At 39.3% G+C, this 16,182-nt stretch overlaps 1 protein-coding gene across 1 annotated transcript; it reads left to right on the top strand.

The window, feature by feature from the left end:
- The first annotated feature begins 1,467 nt into the window (after positions 1-1,467).
- On the top strand, positions 1,468-15,138 carry CLDN1 (claudin 1). Its single transcript, XM_054585123.1, has 4 exons — positions 1,468-1,922; positions 10,198-10,362; positions 12,466-12,550; positions 14,203-15,138. Exons 1-4 carry the CDS (start codon positions 1,700-1,702, stop codon positions 14,363-14,365), a joined length of 636 nt encoding a protein of 211 aa, XP_054441098.1. The 5' UTR covers positions 1,468-1,699; the 3' UTR covers positions 14,366-15,138.
- Positions 15,139-16,182: the final 1,044 nt, after the last annotated feature.

Genomic DNA, 16,182 nt, shown 5'->3' with positions numbered 1-16,182 from the left:
TTTGATTTATAGACTTTAATTTTTTAGGGCAGTTTTAGGCAGGATCGCAACAAACTTCAGCAGAAAGTACAGAGATTCCTATGTATTCTCTGGCCCTGCACATACACATCTTCCCTCCTTATCAATATCCCCCAGGTGGTAGAGTTTTTTCACTCTTCTTATTTACACCCTGAACTTCTTTACTATTTTCTCCTTGTCACAAACTGGCAGTTCCCATAGTAAATATAGGGGATGTCAAATTTTCCCCTTGCCATGTTTGTTTCTGCCTCCAGGATGCTTCTGTTTTTAATAAAACCATAGAAACTTCTCCTCCCACTACACTCATACCACACACAGAAAAACAGTTGGGAAAACATTTTAATTATTCCAAACCACAACACCACTTAACTACAGAGAAGGAAGCTTGACAGACCCACCGAGGTGGGAGGCGGGAGGGGAGGCTTAGCTAAAGAAAAACCGCAGAGGGTGGCCACAGTTAGTCACTGCAAACCCCTCAGCCAGAGCTCAGACTTCCCAAGCTCAGTCCTCTTCCTGCTAGGGAAGGGCTCCTCAGGTGCTCTGGCCTTTGATGGATTGCATCTGATAATTCATTAATGAAACACCTATGGGCAGGGAGCATTGTCCTGGTCCCTCCTGTAATGAATTGCTGCTCTAAGACAAACTGCTGTGGAGAAGAGGCTGACGTGTGTGAGTGTGTGAGTGTGTGTGTGTATGTGTGTGGGTGGAGGAGGGTAGACTGCATTTTTGTAGCTATGATAATAGATTAAAGGACATATATTTCGTGTATTTCCCTCAAGTTGAGATGGAGTAGAAAGCAGAGTGGGCTGACAACCAAGTACTGGATATGTTACTAATTTGATGTGGTATTATGGAAAGCATGTTTCCTTTTTGTGTCTCAGTTTCCTATTTTATGAAATATAACGATTTCTTACCACCCTTGCAGAAATACGTGATTATAGGAGAGGCGAGGCACCAAGAGAGGAAAGGAGAAGGGGGAGGAAGCTGAACAAAAAGGAGAGACGTGTGAGGGAAGGGAGGAGGGGAGTGGAGATAGATGGGAAATGCCCTTTAATAAGTGAAAAAAGTTCAAAATGAAACTGTGGATCTCATGAGAGCTCCATTTTTTCAACTTTTGCATTTTTAGTGTTTATACGGGGAAATAAAGATTGCTTGAATGGAGAGCCTCCGGCGCTTAACTAGAGAAAAATGGGCTGGGGGAGAAATGTGCGGGAGCGAGCACGCGAGCATTCTGCGTGCGTGATCCCACCCGAGTTGACCCCACATAGCGGAGGCCTCTCTCCATCTCTCCGCCCCCGCGCACGGTGGACTTCGCTGGCTGCGCGCTTTCTCCCGCTTCCCCAAAGGGCCGCCCTGAAACCGCTAGGAGGCGCTGCGCGGCGGCTGTCCGGGGCGGGAGGCGGTGCTGCTTTAAATTGCGGCGCCCAGCAGGTTGGCGTCTCAGTTCGCAGAACCTGGGTTCAGCGGCAACTTCTAGCAACCGGACTCCACCGCCAACCCGGACCCGGACCCGGACCCGGTCCCGGACCTAGAGCCTCTCCAGCGGCGGCGCAGGGAGCCGGGCTTCCTGCAATAACTTCCTCCGCGCGGCTCTGCTACCCCCGGGAGCCCCGAGTGAGCCTCTGCCAACTTCGTCGGCTGCACCTGCCACCCCCGAGCAGCCTCTTCGCCCTAGTGAACCATGGCCAACGCGGGGCTGCAACTCCTGGGTTTTATCCTGGCCTTCCTGGGCTGGATCGGAGCCATCGTCAGCACAGCGATGCCCCAGTGGAAGACTCACTCCCATGCGGGGGACAACATCGTCACGGCCCAGTCCATCTATGAGGGGCTGTGGATGTCCTGCGTGTCACAGAGTACCGGGCAGATCCAGTGCAAAGTCTTCGACTCCTTGCTGAATTTGCACAGTGAGTGCATCCTTCTCCCCCACAGCTGGGACCCAAGTCCCTAACCCCAGCCAGCCTAGTGGTTCCCTTTAGGGGTAGGTGCTATCAGCTGATTCTGTTATGTGATTATGTGGTTGTCAGTCCTCAGTTGAAAAAGTCTTCTGATCCTGTGCGCTGTCGAGAAGTAGAGAGAACTGTGATTTGGCAAAAGTGAGGTCCAGGACTAAGCTCTAGTTTTGCCTCTAGTTCCCTGGGTAACACTTTTTCTCCTCCTCTAGATGGGGGTTCGTTTTTAAATTTCAATGAGAGAGATGTGGAGATTGAGGAGTGAAGGCCAAACCCGAACTTGAGTTCTTAGGCCTCTCCTGGACATTCTAACATTCTGCATATATTGAAGAAGGGTAGAGTCTGGACAAGAAAATGGTGTGCCTTGGAAAGTTTGTAGCCTGGTAGCCTCTCAAGTTCATAAAGTTAAATAGATATCCTCAAAGTTTTTGATTTTTTTTATTCCAATCTATCTTTACTATCTATGACTTTTCATAGAAAAATTCACCTTCTTACATGGAATGCCCCAACCTAGTGCTTCTACTCACATCAAAGTTTGAGACTTTTGAGATATAAGATTCCATAAGTGTGGAGGACCCCCTTTGCACCCCTTGTTATGACTTTCTGAAGAAGCCTCTTGAGATTCCTCTGAAGGCTTTCAAGTCAGGGGCCTTCAGGGGAGGCAGACTTTGTCCTGTTATTTTGGGAAGTGAAGGATGGTGGCTGGCGGGAAAAGGACAATAAGAAACAAAAATTCTAAATAACCCCCAATCATAATATGAAGGGCAGAGGGAAAATACTGAAGCAAAATGCCAGAAAACAGACAGAGCGGAAGACAGCGGAGGTCAGCTTGAGGAGCAAGGCAGTGAGAGAGCGGGTGGGTCTTCTCTGCGAGCATCTGTCTTCCACAATCCTTCCACAAAGGATTTTCGGTGTAATGGTGGTTTGTTTCTCATTTCTGTCAAGTTGGAAAGGATTATGTAGAGAGAAATAGTCCTGAGGATGGTGGAGAGAAGGATGACAGGGTGCCTTTTTTACTTTTTCTTTTTTTTAAAAAAAAAAAATAAAAGCTTTTGAGTGCCCTGTCTGAAACTCATTTAATTCCCACTTAACTAGGTAATAACAATTTATAGCTGGAGTATCTTCCTTGACATATTACATAAGTTGTCATGTAGCATGTGTCTGTTATGCCTTAGAACTAACCTGAAGAAAAGCTCCCTTACTCTTTGGCTAGATAAACAAGCCTGCCTGCCAGCCCCCGTAAGGGCTGAGGGTGAGCAGTGTTGTCATCTATATTAGGTATGCTCTTTTATATAACCATTGAATCTCCCAACGGAAAGATAAGAACATGTAAGGAAATGGCATCAGCAATTTTGGGTGTCATGTTGAGAAATTGGCAGATGGAGAAGTTCTAAAGACAATTCTGGAGCAGTCTCTGATTCTTCTGGCCAAAACAGTTCATTTTCAACATGTTTAAATAAGTGTCCCTTTAACTTCCTTAAATGGCTAATGGAATCAGATTGATTCATGTTATAAATATTCAGACAGGTCATTTCTATCTATGATAAGGTTAAATTCTTTTATTTTCATGTACTCTTAGTTACAATAGCTATTAAAGTTTTTGAAGTCATGGTAGAAGAATAAACAATGTCCTCCTCCCATACATACAGCGAGAGAGAGAGAGATGGATAGAGATATATCCCAGGTCAGATTCTTCTTTTCATTTTGGTTAAAGCCAGAGATAATCCAAGGTGGGGCTGAGGCCTTTCTCTCAAAACCAATTCCCAGAAGAGGGAGTTTTGACTCACGGGTATTCTCTCCAACCTGCCAATGACTCACTGGAAGCCTTCGGATAGAAACCAGAGAATCTATGTCCATTTCTCCACCTGGGCAGTAGTGCTCACACCCACCTGATATAGAGGCCCAGGGCAGGGATTCATTGGCTGGTTTTGGTATAGTTCTGTCACCTCTAAATTTGAGCAGGATTATCTGTATATTTAAGTAGTCTTCTTTGTAAAATCCTTCATTCCTTGAACTGCTTTTAGTTGAAAAGCTTGGCTAGAAGTCTCCTGAAATTGAACCTTGTTCTCTTTGCCAGTGGAGCCCACTTGGCCTCTTAGGTTCAAGATACAGGGATTCATCAAGGTTGTAGCGCTCGACGTATCAAGAGCCCTTGTTCTCCTGCTCTACATAGTGTCAGCTATAACTAGAATACTTCTATAAGTGTCTAAAGAGATACAGTGTGTTTAAACCAACATAGGGAATATAGGAAGTGAGACACAGCAGGGTGTTTTTTTTTTCTTTAAGTAGTTCTTGCAAAGCAGTTTATGAAAATGTAACGGAGACACTTCCTGGGGAGACATGCTGCACTGTGCATTGTAGTTTTACACTGGCTGAGACCATTTCAAGTCCATCCCAAGTACGCGATGTTTAGTGACACTGGTGACTCCTGTAGCTGAAAGCTGGAATGTACAGAGGAGAGTGGCAGATACAGTTACAGTGGACTTTTCTGGAGTAAGCTGTGTACATCTTGCCTTGTTTTGATCCCATGTTCAAACTTTCGGCAGGCTAGTGTCTATTTTATGTGCTTAGTTAATTGCTTCTTCTTGCTTGACTTTCATTTTCATGGCTGTCCAAGGATCAGGCTTCCCCAGAGGCTGCCTGGTTGGAGGTGTATAGGCAGAGAAATAAGTAAGCATTTCGTAGGAATGTTTTAGAGAAAATCCAAGCACCAGAAAATTGGGAGGTTAGACTAGACTCTCTAAGTCACATCCAACCTTGGGATTCTGTAATTTGTTTATAAGCTCCCCTAGCCTGTTCAACTTGCTTTGCATGAATCCACATGTGTGTAGGAGTGCTTAATGAGTACTGGTTCTCAATGAGGTTTCCCAGTACTCTCACCATGATGTCAGGCTCAGTCAAAGAGACAAAATCACTAGCTTGGACAGACTTTTGAAGCGCAGGCAACGAGGAGGGCACCATTTACACGTCCCCAGACTGCGTTATGCCTGCTGAACCAAGGGTGTTCACGGAGCCACTGGTGTTCATATCTGTTTCAAGAGTTAGTTCTGACCTCTGGAATGATGGATGTCAAAACAAAAATCCGGGCTTGAGATATGGAAGTTCTTAATCCTTATTCTGGTTTTGCATTAACTAGTCATGTATACAACGGTGAGCCACTTGATCTCTCTGGGTTATAGTCTCCCCACTTATAAAACAGGGCAGAGTTGGGGTGGGGGGCAATGGGGAGATGAATCCATGATTTTCATTCATCCCTTCAACAAATGGAAGCCATCTGGCTCCTAGGGCTGCATCTAAGATGATATATAAGGTGCTAAAGTTAATTTCTCCCAGTACAAAATTCTTTGTTACTAATTACAATGACTGAAGTGGAAAATAAGTGACATAGTTTAGGTTTCCTTGTTTGGGGTGCTGAGTAAGTGGCATAGAGGAAAGAGAAACATAAATTTAATCATGAGGCAATTACAGGAAGAAAAGGGAAGGAAGGAGGGAAGGAGGGAAGGAAGGAGGGATGGAAGGAAGGAAGGAAGGAAGGAAGGAAGGAAGGAAGGAAGGAAGGAAGGAAGGAAGGAAAAAAGAGAGAGGAAAAACTGACTGCTAAGGACATTCTGAAACGTGGTAAGTCCTGCCTCCTCCCAGATCACTTAGGTTTCTGTCTGAGCTGGAATTCTGAGATCACACCCAGTGGCCTCAAGCCCATGCATCAATAAAATGGAAATGCTAACAATGAGGACTCTTGAGAAACTTTGAACTTAAGTAAAAGCAAGATTTAACCAGTGAAAAGGTTATGGGAGTATAGTTCTGTGATGAGCTCATTTAATTGCAAAGGAGAAGAGAGCAGTTTTGTTCTAGTGACCTAATGTTCAGCTCATTGATCTGTCTATTATTTATTAAGCAATTCCTGTTGCAGAGAGGGACTGTAAGAGGATGCAGATGTACTTCAGTGTTTTTGTTTGTTTGTTTATGAGATATAATGTACAGGGTAATAATATAATAACATGGCCAGTAAAGGGCAGGAAAATGTCAGGTATTTAAAGAAGATTCTGCTACTTAAATAGTAAGACTTTAGCAAAACTTTAGAAAGAATCCCACTTAACTTGTCTGTGCTTGTCTCTCTATGCTTATGTTGATTAACCTAACTGTAGTAGATCAGTAACTTCTAACTCATTTCTTGTCTTGTAAGGAGAGATCTTTGTAAGTATTTTTTTCAAATTATACATTCAGGTTGCAAGTAGTAAGAACTTCTTAGGGAGTCTTTAATCTCAAGATGATCAGTCTAGCTAAGTATAATTAAAAGACTGCCTTCTCCATGTATTGCTGAATAATGATGAGAAACAATAATGTAAAAATGTTTACTAATCATTTTCTCCGCAGACAACTTTAGTCAGTGATAATAGTATTCTATAGGTATCTGCAAATTTAAAGGGCCAGAAAAGAAACATATTTGTTTCAAGATTTGATTTAATCAGACCAGTCCAGAGTTTGTAATCCAAGGCTATACTGTACCTCTCTAGTCCAAAATGCTATTTTGTAGCTTTTAAACATTTTTCAACTTCTCTGTACTGCTGATCATCATTCCACTAGGGTAAAAAAAAATTTCCTTGGAAGCTCATTAAATGTATAATTTAAAAATTTAGAAAATTAAAGAAAAAGTCAGATTAAGCAAAAAGTATGCATTTTTTTTCTCCTTAACCCTAACTCTAGCCTAAACCCTAGCCCTAGAATTACTAGCTTTTAAAGTTCTAAACTAAGTCTGGCTTTATGTAGTAACATTTCAGCCTGTCTAGGCTCTCTAGGGAGCCTATCTGAGTACTTTTTTTTTTTTCAAAGGTTAGGCTTAACACATGAAGGTATTTTCAATTTGTAAGGGATAAAGGCATTTTCTCGTTTAAATTTATTAAGCACAGATTGTATAACCTATGTAGCTTCTCAGGTACCATTTTTAGTGCTTTGGATGGAAATATGAACAAATATCTTACCCAAGTCATCAAGGAACTCAGAATTATATATTTTAGATATCTGACTTAAAAGACTTTCATGGACCTTAATTTGAAGGGTTCATCCTGTTCCAGCCTAAAACTGCGCAATTTAGATTCTATCCACACATGAAACCCTCATAACTTCTAACACACTTGCTTGCTTTGGTTTTTTTAATCCATTATTATATATGCCCAGTGAGTTTTTATGCTGTTACGATTCTGAGCCTTTTTTCCTTTGTATATGTACATTTCCCCACACATATCACTATAGTTAAGAATTAATCCAAATGTCTCCAGTAAGACAAAATGAGATTTTTGTGTTTGATGGCCTTCTAGTATTGTAATGTACAAGAAATGTCCTAAGTCTATGGATGCCAAAGACATTAATTGAAAAAATATTACTTTGCAAAATAAAACTATTGCTTTTTCAGATTTTTAAAAAATGAAACATGATTCCTTTGCTCTATAGGATTTATATGACTCCTAACTATAGTTTTTTTTTTCATTATTTTTGTGCACTATACAAGCAAGACATTATTCTATAAAGAAATAAAATATACTAAGCTTTGACCCCTCCCCCACAGAAACTTTGTGAAAGAAGTAGAAGAGTAAAATGGGTATGTCATGAATCAAATGTGTTTTCTTTGAGAACTTCAAGGTGACAAAACTTAGCAATGAAAACTATGAATCTAGATAATTCCAGGTGAGTGCAAAGGGAGCTTTGAAGTAGTTCATCCATGTGTGTTCCCTGCCTGGACGGTTTTATGCAAACCTGACTCATGAGACTGAGGCCCAAGAGACTCCTTGTGAAGAACACCTTGTGATCCAAGTGCTCAAACCTGCTGGGCAGGCGGCCTGCTGTTTTTACATGAAGCGCACACCAAAATGATTATTATGGAAGTCGGGTTTGGTTTGAGGCCCTACAACTCCAACAAAGTGGAAAACTTGGAGTGAGATCAGAGAAAGAAACAAAAGTGGTGAATAAAGAATCAGGAAACAGTATTTATGAGAACACAGAGTAAGGGTGGCTGAGAGATGTAGGAGGCTATGCATATTTCTGGCATAGAAAGAATGTTGACTGATGGTGCTCTCTATACTGAGGATAAAATTCCATCACCCACTCTTTAGACCCTCCAATGACTTAGATTACACTTAGGGTAAACTCCAAACCCTTTACTCTAGCTTGCAAAGCCCTGCCTGGTTTATACCTTCTGTCTACCTTGCTAAGCCTACTTGTTTTACTTTCCACATCCTAGTCTTCTCCAGTTGAGTGACCTGCTCTCCTGGTTGGCCCAGGATTAAGAGTCTTCTCTGGATGCCAGAAAGGTAGTTTTAAAATCAAGACAGTCCTAGGCAAATGGACCAGAGGTCACCCTATCCTCCAGGCACATGAGTCATCTTTGTAACTTTCAGCATTTCCTCTTCCAGTGTCCCTTTGCTTGAAATTATTTCCTTCTGAGTAGAATTTGAAATCTGTGTTGTAGACAGGAGCTCAGTTACTTTATTTTCCTTCTTCTTGTTAATAATGATTGTCTTGGCAAAAACTGTTGGTAAATCAGAAGGACACACCCTAACAGTAGAGTTCTTGGTACTTTCCTCTTCATACCACAGTGTTAGCACCTTCAGTTCCTGCTAAACCCATGTTCCATGGAACATGTGTTTGTTTGATTCAGCAGCTCGTACACCACCCTGGAATATTAAGATAAGTGTGTAGGTAGGTACTTATCAGGAAGTGGATATATGAGAAGAGGTGAGGAGTGTCTTTGGTTTGCTTTTTAATTAAGTTAAGTAAAAATGTATCTTGGCTTCCAAAATATCTCTCAAATACAGTAAAGAAAGGAGAGGAAAGGAAAGGAAAGGAGAGGAGAGGAGAAAAGAGAAAAGCAAAAAAAAAAAAAGAAAGAAAGAAAAGAAAACAGACTTTGCTGCTTTGTAGATAGAGATCACTATGATTTTATCATAGATTGGTTATGATGGGGATGGAAATATTAAAAAATTAAAATGTGATGTTTTAGATATCTTAGTGTTAATTGAGGTTGGTAACTTAAGTTCTCACCCCCTGAATATACTGACTGAACCTAGGTCTAAATTAGACAGTGTGATATAAATCCTTTCTATCGTGTCTCACCTTTGAAGAACATCAAGGAGTCAGTTGTTCCAACTTCCTGGTTAGCAATACCATCATTCACACTTCACATAATAGAACCGTGGTCCAAAAGAATAATAAGTAGCTGACTGAAGTTAGCATGGTTTGTTACCGTGTAAATAGTATTTATATATGCAGAACTACTTGTCACATGTTAGCACTGTCGATGAGATAATGATCTTTACGTGAAGGAGGAAATTAACCTAGAATTAATCACGCTCATCTCACCAGCATAGTTTCAGCTTATTTTCTCTAAGTCTGTCCTTTTATACCACAATGATAGTGTTGTGTCCTTACCCTTTTAAGAAACACACTGGCGTAATCCCTGAAACCTGCCCCTCTCTGTTCGATCACAGTATGCAATGACAATTACAGGAAATTAGAAAATTAGTGCAATCCTTCGAAATACTACATTGAACTTTTATTGACAACACGACAATTGAAATAGCCTTAAAATAAAACTGCTGATATCTGTGAATATTAATCTACTATGTTCTAAAGCAACATTGCAAATGTTCAGTCTTGTTCTAATAAGATAGTACTCATATCTTCCACCCTCACCCCAGTCACTAGAGATACAAATGCTGGTTATTCAGCCATGAAAATCTATGAGAAATTCATTTTTCACCCTCCAAATTCACCCTATTTTCCCCCTGAAGCTTGATGACTGAAGTTTAGAGCTGTTAACTATTACCAAGATATATTGTAAGCCATTTTAATTATAAATGGTTGAACATTAAAGATAATACATGTGATTGTATTTCAGAATTAAAATACTCCATTAGTTAGGATTAAAGATGTATTAGGTCAGTTAAACCTATTCAGTGAGATCATTAATTATTTTTTCCAGAAGAATTTGAATTTGATGTTGAATACATAAAACAGTAGAGCCAAAGCATTTCTTATTCATTATCCAGCCAGCTGTTTGTTGTTCTGGAGAAGAAACTATGTTGGTTACCTACAGAAACATCACTAGAACTAGGGTCTCCTGATTTCTAGTTTAATCTTCTTTCTTTCATATATAAATATACGTGGTCTTCTACAACTCTCTTCTTCTTGGACTAGACATGAGTATTCTTATATGTTCTAAAATATTTTCTACCAGGCACTCTGCAAGCAACCCGTGCCTTGATGGTGATTGGCATCCTGCTGGGACTAATAGCTCTCTTTGTGGCTACCGTTGGCATGAAGTGTATGAAGTGCCTGGAAGACGATGAGGTCCAGAAGATGCGGATGGCTGTCACTGGGGGCGTGATATTTCTTATTGCAGGTAAGAGAGGCCTTGACCCTCCCCCTTTAAACTATCTCTGGCATGGTGTAAGGTCTAGCTTACATTTCCTTAGACGGCATTGAATTTCTTGCACCTGAATTGATTTATTTCAGTCCCTTTAAAATATGAAGACATGGAGAGTCCAACTGACTTTCACATTCTCAAAGAGGAACCTCATGAAAATGTGAGATCTGTGCTCACAGTGGACAGGCCTATCCTTTGAGGTTTCAGGTGCCACCTGGTTTAATAGTACCAGCTTCCCCAGGTGAAGAGAGATACCTCCCATTTAGCAAACACTAAGGAACAATTCTAATTACACAGAAAATTTCTGTGGCATCCTTATATACGATATGTGGCAGAGAAGGGGAATAGTAACAGAGAACATAAAGAATGTGTGAATTGTACGGATGTGTGAGGGTGGATGGGATTAGATTATTAGAGAAAAATGAGAACATCATTTTGGGTGGTCAGATCTGATCCAAAATAAACAGGAGGTACCCATGCATTAGTGAGGAAAAAGGCCAAAAGGAAGGGAGGAATGGTAGGAAATTAAGTTAAATAAATTAATAACAAAACAATACAGGAAGGCCTTGAAAAAAACCAACATGTATTTGTTGCCTCATTGAAGTGGTGATGGGTGAGTTAGATATGTTACCTTTGAGAGAATGAGAGCCAGAGAAAGACATGGTAGTTCCATTTTAGTGTTATAATAATGCTTATTTTAAATAAGATTGCATGTGTATAAAATAATATTTTACATATATAGTCTATTTCTGAAATAATATATAATTTAATTAGTAGTTTAGTGTGTTTGAAAATGACACCAGTGACATATTCTACCCCTCGGAGAAACTGGAACTAGACTCTCTCATATTCTCTTTGACAAAAGACCTGACAGGGCATTTGCCCAGCATGCTATGTGCATTTCACCAACAATGAAGAGTGCCTGTGGCTTTCCTAATGATTTGGTTAAAGTCACCAGCCTTTCAGTTTATCCAAATGAGCCACCACTCCTCCCCACAAACCCCCCACACAAAACAGAGTGTGGGGCTCTTTTCCCAAAATTCCTCAAAGGCTATGAATAAATTCACTGAATAGTACCCTTCATTTACACACCTTTTTAAAGCTCCCCTAAGAGACTGCATCATTCGCAGTTCAGTTTAACGGGTTTCCTAGGGAGTGAAGGTTGAAAGCTCCAGAGCATTTCCATGGTGCATCTGAGCAGCCAGAAAGCACTAGTGTTTTCTGTCATGTATTAAAGGCAATTCGCTTGGACCTCTTTTTTCTGAGGGAAAGGAGGATGGAACATTGAAAAGTTTAATCTGTTCTATGTTGATGGTTTCTTAGAATTACTATAAAAGGAAGTTATTTAATTTCTTTGGATTAGGAAAATGAAGATACTTTGTACGTCTGTCACATGATGGTATGAATCGTTTTGACCGAGCGGTTTCTTTGGTATTACTGAAATATGAAATGCGTAGAAAACTGAGACTGCGCTGCATAATTTATCTGATGTGGCACCTCAGCAAATTTCAAGGCAATGCCTGGCAGGTCCGGCCAATGGAGCAGTAGGAATTTGGGTGGTCTAGTCCATTCTGAGACAGGTCCTGCTCTTCCCTGCTGCCTCGCTGTTTTACTTTCCTTTTGATCCTACAGAAAAGTAAATGTTGAGCTTTGGTCAAGAACTGTGTAGAAGAGCTTTTATCTTATCTTCCCTTTTTCAAATGACTCATCTATAATAATAAGGACATCAGGTTCACCAAAAGTAGTTTAGTACATTAATGTACAATATCTTCAATTAACTTAAGTGACCTGAACCTGCTGTACTGCTTACAAAAAGGCATTATTTGTGCCTGTGACCTTGAACTACAAACAAAGAAGATAACAAAATATAAACTATGCCTAACTCTGACCTAATATTTTTGTGGGTCTTAGAATACTTGGAATAAATCATGTCTGAACTTCTAATCTCCCTAAATTAAAACGGTCTACATTAAAAATGTCAGTGCCATTGATGAGATTTAATGCTTATAAATATAATGGGCTGTATTGTTATGTTCAGTGTTCCATAATGATTGAGTCTTTTGTTTTGAATCTCTCCAGGTTTGGCTGTTTTAGTCGCCACAGCATGGTATGGCCACAGAATTGTTCAAGAATTCTATGACCCCATGACCCCAGTCAATGCCAGGTGATGCTATTCACATGTAAAATAGCTTATTTTCTGAGAAAATACCGTTTTCATGTTCTGCAAAGGCCAGCTAGTGCCACCCTTTCCCAAATTTGCTTTCCAGAATTGTATGCCAGACTTACAGATAATTTGAGTGGTCTGTGAATCATACTAAAATGAATTTGATAATTGTTTTAGTTGCCTTTATTGATAATAGAATGTATTTAAGTAGAAAAGTCCCAAGCTTTATACTTTACAACTGTGTACTGGGCATTTTCTCTTGTTTTTTTTAAATATTGATAAAGATATTAACATACTTGAAGTGTACTTTTTAAAGTAACTGTGATTATTTGTAAGTAAAACATAGTTTATCATTAAAAATGATACTACTATATGGCTTAATGAATAATACTTCATTCTCAGTAATTTAACTTTATGAAGAAAAGTTTTAGTTATGAAGAAATAAGTTGTGATACTACTTTGAAATTTTATGTTCCATCACTATAAAATTGACTTTCCGAAGGTCAACTTTCTCAATATTGCAAGTTGTAGAAGTTCAAGGGCTGATTCGTGGCTCTCACGTCAACACTCTTTGATCAGGGACATGGCTCTTTGTCTCACTGTGTTCATGTCTTTAAAGCCTAATAACTACATTCAGAGTCAGGATGTTAAGATGTAATTATTGTTTGTTGAGTGCTAGGATGAATAGATGAGAAATCCTAGTGGTTAGATAGATAAGGTGTGATTCTTTTTATATAATCACCCACGTACAGGAGAACAGATACTGCAATGATTATGTTGGAGCCCTTCCCATAAGATTTACAATGTAGGGACAGAAACTGCTGGAGGTCAATTGGCTAAAATTTTACCAGCAATGGATGTGAGAGCACTTTATAAATTGCTAGGCACCAGACACGTTATTTACATTGTCTCAGGTGATCCTGAAAGTAGTCCAATAAGGCAGATGGGTTTATCCTGCTTTAAGAGAAGCAGAAACTGAGGTTGAGAAGTGAAATTACTAACACTCAATTACAGCAGTTGAGGGCTTGCATCTGGATCTAAACCTAGGTCTTATGACTCTAGATCTAGGCTTCTCTACCCTTAGTCTACAGTCGGTCAGTCCACAGTCAGTTTCGGCTCCTCACCCTGAGAGAGTCCTTGATACGTCCGCTTAGATCAGCTTAATCTAGAATGTTCTGTGGGCTGCTTTGAAGTCTTTTTTACAAAATCATAAATTTCACATTTCAGTGTATGTAGATACCTGGGATCAACCATGTAAAACTCTAATGGTCTAGCACTCTAGCAGTTTGTTCATAGGCTATGGTTGCTACTTGGCGATAGCATGACTTGTTAAGTTTAGCTGAGGAATCAGAGCTCAAATCTGCCTTCTAAAGTACATAAACATGCTTTACAAGTCTCCTACACATGAAAAAGTCTTTGGAAATATTTGCGTAATTAACCTGGTGTTGCATGCTGTATTGCCTGATCTACTATTGCAAATTATCAACAACTGCAATGTAGATATTCTTGTATATGTGATCACAAACCTGAAAGTACTTCCCCCAGATATCATGGGGGATTATTTTCAGGGGAAAAAATATATAATGAGATTTCTAATTACATTAGAAAAGTTTCCAGTGATTCATTGATTAAGCAAATGCATTTCCTCTTAGGTATGAATTTGGTCCAGCTCTCTTCACTGGCTGGGCTGCGGCTTGCTTCTGCCTTCTGGGAGGTGCCCTACTTTGTTGCTCCTGTCCCCGAAAAACAACATCTTACCCAACACCACGGCCCTATCCAAAACCTGCACCTTCTAGTGGGAAAGACTACGTGTGACACAGAAGCAAAAGGAGACAACCCTGGAACAAACAGAGAATGGACATTGAAATACTATTGTTGACTTTAAGACCTTTAACTTGGACTATTATAGTGTGAACTGTGGTATTATAAAAAAGTGTTTTTTAAATACCCATTGCTAAAAATGACTTAGTCTTATTTTATCTCCTTTCCTTAATACAGGAGGGAAGACTCTTTTATTTGTGTTACTGCTTCCCACTGAGTAATCATCTCAAATGTGGGGAGGGGTGTTCCTTAATTATAGATATGTATATAGACATGTTTTTCTATAAAAAAATTAGATGGTAAAATCTCTTTTTATGTTGGTATGAACATACTTAAAACATATCTAAAATATGTATATTTAAGTCTATATTGATTAAATATGCAGCTTATTTGCTATGCCTCTTCTTTCTATATGTACACACATATAATAGGTCAAATATCATTTGCCTTGTTTCATCAGCTTCTAGTGTCTTTGATATGAGACCTAGCCTACTAAAGCAAGTATAAATTCTTTCAGTTCTTCACATGTGCCCTTTTATTTTACTTTTTTACAGCGATCTTATAACACTTGCTTTGTCATTAGTCATTCTTCATGTCTTTGTTTTTTATTAGGTCAGGTCTAACTTGAATTTAACAACAGGTTTCCTAAGCATACTATTTAATTTCTAAAATCAATAAGAACCTCTTACAGCTCAGACCTTTGGGGGCAAATCTTTCTGCATGGCCAGATGATATATTCCCATTGACCTTCCCACCTCATCTCTGTACTCTGACCTATAACACTCTTGTTTGCTTTCAAAATATTTGCCTTATTGATCAACTCTGTGCTGCTTTCCCAAGTGTAACACAATTTTATTGATTGAATTTTTAAGCCACTTATTTACAGTTGTATCCCTCCAAACTACCTTTTCTCTCCTTTACATCCTCAGCTATATTTTTCTCTTATGTAATTATCATATATTGGGTTAGCCAAAGAGTTCATTCAGTCTGTTTCTGTAAGCTGCCTGTAGTAGCGCTTGGTTGTCTTTAATGTCATTTGAAACAATTTTGTTAGATTGTATTGTAACAGCTGTCACATCAATGTGAATTTAAAAAAAAATTTACCAAAATTGGTGAATTTTTACATATCCATTTTAATATTGAAGATGGAAGAAAATACACAACATTTTTGGCAAATTGTGCTTTATTATTTCAAGAAAGATAAAAATGCAACTGAAATACATAAAAAACAAAAAACAAAGATTTGTGCAGTATATGGAGAAGGTCAAGGTGGTTTACAAAGTTTCGTGCTAGAGATTTCTTGTTGGACAATGCTCCACGGTCAGGTAGACCAGATGAAGTGGATAGAGATTAAATCAATACATTAATTGAGAACAATCAACATTATACCATATGGGAGAGAGCCGGCATACTCAAAATATCCAAATCAATAAAGTTATTGGTGAAAATGAAAAATGTGTATTAGTTTACAGAAAAAACTAAATGAACTTTTTGGTCAACCCAATAGTTTACCTCTTCCCAGAGAGGTGTGGTTGATTTGTCTGCATGAAGTGCTAGATTTTCTGTAGTGATAATCTGGTGACAAATATTCTCTCTGTAGCTGTAAGCAAGTTGCTTATTCTTTCTCCTCTTTTCCCATATGTTAAATTGAGATAATGATACTTAACTAGCTGGTGGAGGTGTTGTGAGTATTAATTAGTTGGTATTATGTTCATTCTTTGAACATGAAATATGCCTAAGTGGTGTTTTTATTTGCTCAATTGGCTCTTAGAATCATTGAACCAAACCTACACACACACCTTCACGAGGTT

Source organism: Pteronotus mesoamericanus, unplaced genomic scaffold, assembly GCF_021234165.1.
Source record: "Pteronotus mesoamericanus isolate MK-2021 breed Mesoamerican mustached bat unplaced genomic scaffold, CSHL_Meso_final contig_82, whole genome shotgun sequence".
NCBI classification, from domain to species: domain Eukaryota; kingdom Metazoa; phylum Chordata; class Mammalia; order Chiroptera; family Mormoopidae; genus Pteronotus; species Pteronotus mesoamericanus.
This window is presented reverse-complemented; position numbering and strand designations above follow the sequence as displayed.

Coding starts and splice junctions, on each gene's coding strand:
- CLDN1 (XM_054585123.1), top strand. CDS start 1,700: ATGGCCAACGCGGGGCTGCAACTCCTGGGTTTTATCCTGGCCTTCCTG. Junction 10,363..12,465: donor CGTGATATTTCTTATTGCAG/GTAAGAGAGGCC, acceptor GAATCTCTCCAG/GTTTGGCTGTTTTAGTCGCC. Junction 12,551..14,202: donor ATGACCCCAGTCAATGCCAG/GTGATGCTATTC, acceptor ATTTCCTCTTAG/GTATGAATTTGGTCCAGCTC.